A 5,755-nucleotide genomic window follows, 5' to 3' on the forward strand; every position below is an offset into this window, starting at 1 on the left:
GCCGGTATTTTTCTCGCTTCAATTACACCCACAATGAGCTTTATTTTGTAGGGTTCTTTTGTTACACGTTAATAAAAAATTTTACATCTTTCAAAAATTTGAATAAAATACTTTATATACGCATAAAGGATCAAATTACTTAAGAGCTTAAACTTTTAAGCTTAAATGGTGACCAACATGAATGTATGAATTTTTTTATGTGCGTTTGTGAGTTTCAAGTGTGATTTATTTTTTTAAAAAATAATATCAAAGTCAAAGTTACGGTGGGTTCCGATCTTAATGGTGTTGTTAAGTGGAGTGTTGAAACTTGACCCAAAAGTGTATGAGGTTGTTTGATTAAAAAAAAGTATTGATAAGACTTATTTGCATGAGTAACTTAAATGAGACTTTATCAAGATTCACAAATGAATAAGAGATATTGTTAGTTCACATGTGAATAAAGAATTTCATATTATTAGAAAATTTGAATGAGATGTTATAGTTTACATGTGAGTGATAAATTCACAAGTGAACAAGAGATATTGTTAGTTCACATGTGAATAAAAAATTTCACATTATTAAAAAATCTGAATGAAATGTCATGGTTCACATGTGAGTGAGCATTATTAAAAAATTTGAATGAAATATTTTATATACACACACGAAGGATTCAAAAATATAATAACTCAAGTTTTTAGGCTTAAGTAATGTTTAATATGTATGTATAGACCAAAAATCTAATAGCTTAAGCTTTTGAGTTTAAGTGATATTCAACATATATGTATAAGCTTTTTTATGTGCTCTTATGAGCTCTAAATGTAATTTATCTCTCTAACATTGTCAACATTATTATTTATTTATTTAAAAAATTTAAAAATTAATTAATATTTATTTTTAAAATTTTAATATATCCTGAATTTTCTATCTTTATCTATTTAACTCGATAAATTAAAAGTAAACATATATAATAAGTAAATTTAGTTTAGGCCAATCTTAAGGGTATTAGTATTTAAATAATTTTAAATAAAAACCATATATAGATAATTTTTTTTTACTTGCTATTTTTGTTATGGGTGGACGTAAATGTCACCTTTCAATGCTAAATATTGCAAAAACCCCTGAATCTATTAAACAATATCCCATTTAAAAATTTCAAACTTACATTTAAAAAATTTGCGGCAAAAATATTATCAATTTATTTTTTTTTAATACTATTGATCTTAACAAATATCATAACAACATTTGGTAAAAAATGCATGATAACGCAAATACAGATCATTTAATTGCTTTTTTTTTTTTAATTTTTTCTTGTTCTTGATACTTTTTTTTTTGTTTTTTTATATTTGTTTTGGCCTTTGGTTCATGGAATAAAATCGAATCACAATAACAAACAAAAACAAGGAATGGGATCTGGGCATTGGCCTATTTCTCAAATTTTAAATCAAAGCCTAGTCCCAACAAAACAAAGTCTGTAACTGGACATAATTGACGAGGCAGGTAGAGGAAGTCGGCAGCTCGGCATTGGCAGGTGCTGTAATTTCCTCAAAATACTCACCGTTTTTTGCTCAACTTATTATCGGCTGGCAGTGAGGTTGAATGAAGAAAGTTGCAAGGTCAAGCCCGCCCGCATTCCTTTCTATAAAAACACAGTTAATCTCAGTTAGAGTCATTCAAGTCACCCATTGTGAATTGTGGAATTTCAAAAGCCTTTTTTTTTTTTTTCTGGTTTCCCCCATATACAGATACAAATATGTTACGATACAACCGAAGCAATTCGGCAATTACTTGCTGCTTCGCTATAACTAAGGGGAGGAGAGGAAAGCATCAATCATCCAAAAACAAAGAGGCATTGGGTCTCTCCAAATCTTGCCTTTTCATTAATGGCGGATCTCAAGTCAGCATTTCTCAAAGTGTATCCACAGTTCAAATCGGATCTTCTTCAGGATCCTGCTTTCGAGATTACTCATGATTCCCGTCAATGGGTTGATCGGGTTTTCACTTTCACTTTTCATTTCTTCCGTCCGTTTATTAATTTAATTTATAGTATGGTTTCATCTTCTGCTTTTGAGTTCAATTTCATGGTATGGTTGTAATATGTGGAGGCATTTTATCATAAGACATCTTCATCCAATTTACCTTTTAACTCTCACCCGATTCTTCATTTTTGTAAGCGTATTGTTATAGACTTAAGTACAGGCTTATAATATTATACATTCCGCGATTCTCTGTCTTGCCATACTGTTTCTTTTTTTTTTTTTTTTTGACAATCCTATTTCCCTTACCCACTGCAGATGCTGGACTACAATTTGCTTGGAGGTATAACATATATTCTCTGCCTCATTAATCTAGTGCATTTTTTAAGCTTCTCTTGGCTTGGCTCTTCATAGATTGCAACTTTTTTGTTTTCTGTTTTCACTTTTCAGGGAAGCTGAATCGTGGACTCTCTGTAATTGATAGCTACCAGCTGTTGGACGAAGGAGAAGAATTGACTGAAGATGAGATTTTTCTCGCAAGTGTTCTCGGTTGGTGTATTGAATGGGTATCCCTCTAAATCACTGTGCCATGCTGCTTCTCATGATTTTTTCTTATGAAGATACTGATACTGTTGCTGCTGATAGTGTTTATGCTGTTATATGGGTTGACCATCTCGTGATTTCTCGCACTAAAAATTGCAGCTTCAGGCATATTTTCTTGTTCTTGATGACATAATGGATAACTCTCACACTCGTCGTGGCCATCCTTGTTGGTTTAGAGTGCCCAAGGTTTGTACTGTGTACTGAGTCTGTCTTGTGTTATGTCATTTTTTGGTCATATTTTTCCCTCTACGTAAATCAATTAACTTGTATGAACTGCCTTGTAGGTTGGTTTGATTGCTGTAAATGATGGTGTTCTACTTCGCAATCACATTTGCAGGATTCTCAAAATTCACTTTCGTGGGAAACCTTACTACATTGATCTGCTAGATTTATTTAATGAGGTAATTAAATTGGATATAACTTAAATTATCTTCATTAAAAAATTATCCTAAATTTTTCTAATATTTGCTTTACGCAGGTTGAGTTTCAAACTGCGTCAGGACAGATGATAGATCTGATTACAACACTTGAAGGGGAAAAAGATCTATCCAAATACTCATTGTTGCAGTGAGTGAAGCTTTAGCAATTATTTATTTCAAGAAATAAATGTTTTTGAACTAGTTATGCTTAATGCAACTGAAAACTGACCTCTTATGATGTTGTAGTCAAACAATGACAAATTATTCCAACATAAAAAGTGGCATGTACTGATTGGCATCGAATTATGCAACCATAATGAGAATAAATCATTTGTCAATGCCATACTTCACCTAATATGAATTTCTGTCATTTCAACTCTTTCTAATAGTAATTCTTATGTATCTCCTTACCTATATATATTGGTTAAAAATCTCTGCAGCCACTGCCGCATTGTTCAGCACAAGACTGCTTATTATTCATTTTATCTTCCTGTGAGTATCAACCTCCATTTCACTTGAAGCATGCACAGTGAATTATCAGCAATCCCTTTTTTTTTTTTTTAGTGTTTTATTAAAGGACATTATTACCATTCCGATGATATTGCTCTGGATTTAGCCACATACAAATTGTTCCAAAATTTGATAAATTACATGATCTCCTTATTCCCTGCATCTGGTCTTGAATGTTCTTAAACACATAATTATATATATCAGAAGGTTGTCGGTTGGATTCACTAGTTGCCGCTTTATTGGCCATATCTCCTCTCAGATTCTCCATTTTTCTACCTCCATATATATCTTTAGGCTGCATCTACTGCTACTATTCTTGCATAAGAGGCTTTCTCTGAGTACTTTTAATTATTGACTTTGGAGTTTGTTAGTTGTATGGGGGTATTTGCTACTTATATTACCTAAATGAACAGGTTGCTTGTGCACTGGTTATGTCAGGTGAGAATCTTGATAACCACATCGATGTGAAGAACATTCTTGTTGATATGGGAATCTACTTTCAAGTACAGGTAATTTGGCCAAGCACATCTTACTTTAACTTCTGTAATTTTATTCTGCAAATAAAGCAGATAGGTGACAACTGAAAGTTAAATACAAGTGTAAATTCAATTTTTTAATTGTTTAAAAGAAGTACTTAAAGTTTTAGTTTATTTAGGCACTATAAGTTTGTTATTTTGGTTGAATTCTTAATAAGTTTCATTTAAGGATTGCCCAGCATGGTTTATCACTCCTAAAATGTGCTTGCAACGTTTCTTTCTTGGCTCAGATTAGTTTCTTGGATGCATTTTTTTTCTTGCCAGATCCTTTATGTTAATTATTGATTTTTCTTTTCTGCAGGATGATTATTTGGATTGCTTCGGTAATCCTGAGACCATTGGTAAGGTGAGCTCAGCATGATGGAACTAGAAGTCTTTCTGTGAAAATTAAAAAGGACTCATTATTAGGTTTTTTTTGCAAATTCTTACTCGAGCTCGTCGTAATCTCAGATTGGAACTGATATTGAAGATTTTAAGTGCTCTTGGTTGGTGGTCAAGGCATTGGAAGTCTGCAACGAGGAGCAGAAGATAGTATTATATGTAAGATTGGCAATGTTTCTATCAGTTGTCTGATTTTTTTGTAAAATTTGATATTGTTATTCATTGATATTATGCTTTGCTTTCAGGAGCACTACGGGAAAGCAGACCCTGTCGATGTTGCTAAAGTAAAGGCTCTATACAACGAGCTTAATCTCAAGGTTTGACATATTTCAGGATTCCTTCTTCAAATATCAAAAGTAAGCAGGACATGTTTCGTGGTTGATATAACGGTATTTCCTGTTGTTGTTGTTGTTATTGTTTGTTTTTAATCTGAATTTGACAGGTTGCATTTGAGGAGTATGAAAGCAAGAGCTATGAGAAGCTGATAAGCTCAATCGAAGCTTATCCTATCCAAGCAGTACAAGCAGTATTGAAGTCCTTCTTGGAGAAGATTTACAAGAGGTAGTTCTCAAGTTTGCAAAGAAACAAATGAAGTTGGGATGATGTCTACCATTCGTAGTCTTGTATGGTCATTTGTATTCAAGCTTTTATAATTGGCAGATAAATCAATCTTATTGTAGTCTATTCCAGCAAACATTTAGTGCTCCTGGATGGATTCTGGTTTTTTGGATTTAATAAATGAAGTTCATTCGCGGCCAAATTGAAAAACTGAAAATTTTTTTGTTTTATATAGATTGTGATTATTAGTAGTAAATACTTAATAGTAGTTTTTTTTTTTTTTCTTGCGTAATTAATAAAATCAAATAAAATCAAATCGGCATTCATTTGCCACCACATCTTTCTCGTTGACATTCGTTCGATTAGGGTGGTGAGGTGATGAAAAAAAAATGTAAAATTAATAGATGAAGTGCTTGGTTGTTATAAATGAACCAGACAGACGCCTACCTAGAAGCCGAAGGTGGCTTATAAGTACTACTAACTGTACTAGTTGTAGCAATGTTCTTTTTATTTTCTACTAATTAATATATATAGTAATCGAATTCAACGTAAATAACATTCATTATAACGTCAAAAAGTCAACACTGAAACGCTCCTCCTTTCTTTTCTTTTCTTCAACAAAACAAAACAAAGAAACATCTCCTTTGCTTTGCTTTCGAAGATGATCTCCTCTTTCCAGTCTTGACATAGTTAGTCTGCATCTTTTCAAAAGAAATATACGTTCTTTTTAGTATAAAATAAAATCTGTTTCTTCTTCAAAAATTAATTCTCTGTGTCTGGAGCCACTTCATTTCTT

General features: G+C 32.3%; 1 protein-coding gene across 2 annotated transcripts; it reads left to right on the plus strand.

Moving 5' to 3' along the window:
• The first annotated feature begins 1,727 nt into the window (after positions 1–1,727).
• LOC111280720 (farnesyl pyrophosphate synthase 2-like) lies at positions 1,728–5,176 on the plus strand. 2 transcript variants are annotated; one of them, XM_089757275.1, is made up of 12 exons: positions 1,728–1,970; positions 2,271–2,295; positions 2,403–2,518; positions 2,655–2,741; positions 2,840–2,956; positions 3,034–3,122; positions 3,415–3,466; positions 3,898–3,993; positions 4,322–4,366; positions 4,471–4,560; positions 4,647–4,757; positions 4,844–5,176. In XM_089757275.1, exons 1-11 carry the CDS (start codon positions 1,860–1,862, stop codon positions 4,722–4,724), a joined length of 906 nt encoding a protein of 301 aa, XP_089613401.1. In that variant the 5' UTR covers positions 1,728–1,859; the 3' UTR covers positions 4,725–4,757; positions 4,844–5,176. The 2 variants fall into 2 exon arrangements, with proteins under 2 accessions (XP_089613401.1, XP_022723883.1); XM_022868148.2 differs by having other exon boundaries at positions 4,647–4,718.
• Positions 5,177–5,755: the final 579 nt, after the last annotated feature.

This window comes from Durio zibethinus, chromosome 28 (genome assembly GCF_047325235.1).
Source record: "Durio zibethinus cultivar Kanyao isolate XHJ-2024 chromosome 28, ASM4732523v1, whole genome shotgun sequence".
Lineage (NCBI taxonomy): Eukaryota > Viridiplantae > Streptophyta > Magnoliopsida > Malvales > Malvaceae > Durio > Durio zibethinus.

Coding starts and splice junctions, on each gene's coding strand:
- LOC111280720 (XM_022868148.2), top strand. CDS start 1,860: ATGGCGGATCTCAAGTCAGCATTTCTCAAAGTGTATCCACAGTTCAAA. Junction 1,971..2,270: donor CCCGTCAATGGGTTGATCGG/GTTTTCACTTTC, acceptor TACCCACTGCAG/ATGCTGGACTACAATTTGCT. Junction 4,367..4,470: donor ATCCTGAGACCATTGGTAAG/GTGAGCTCAGCA, acceptor TCGTAATCTCAG/ATTGGAACTGATATTGAAGA.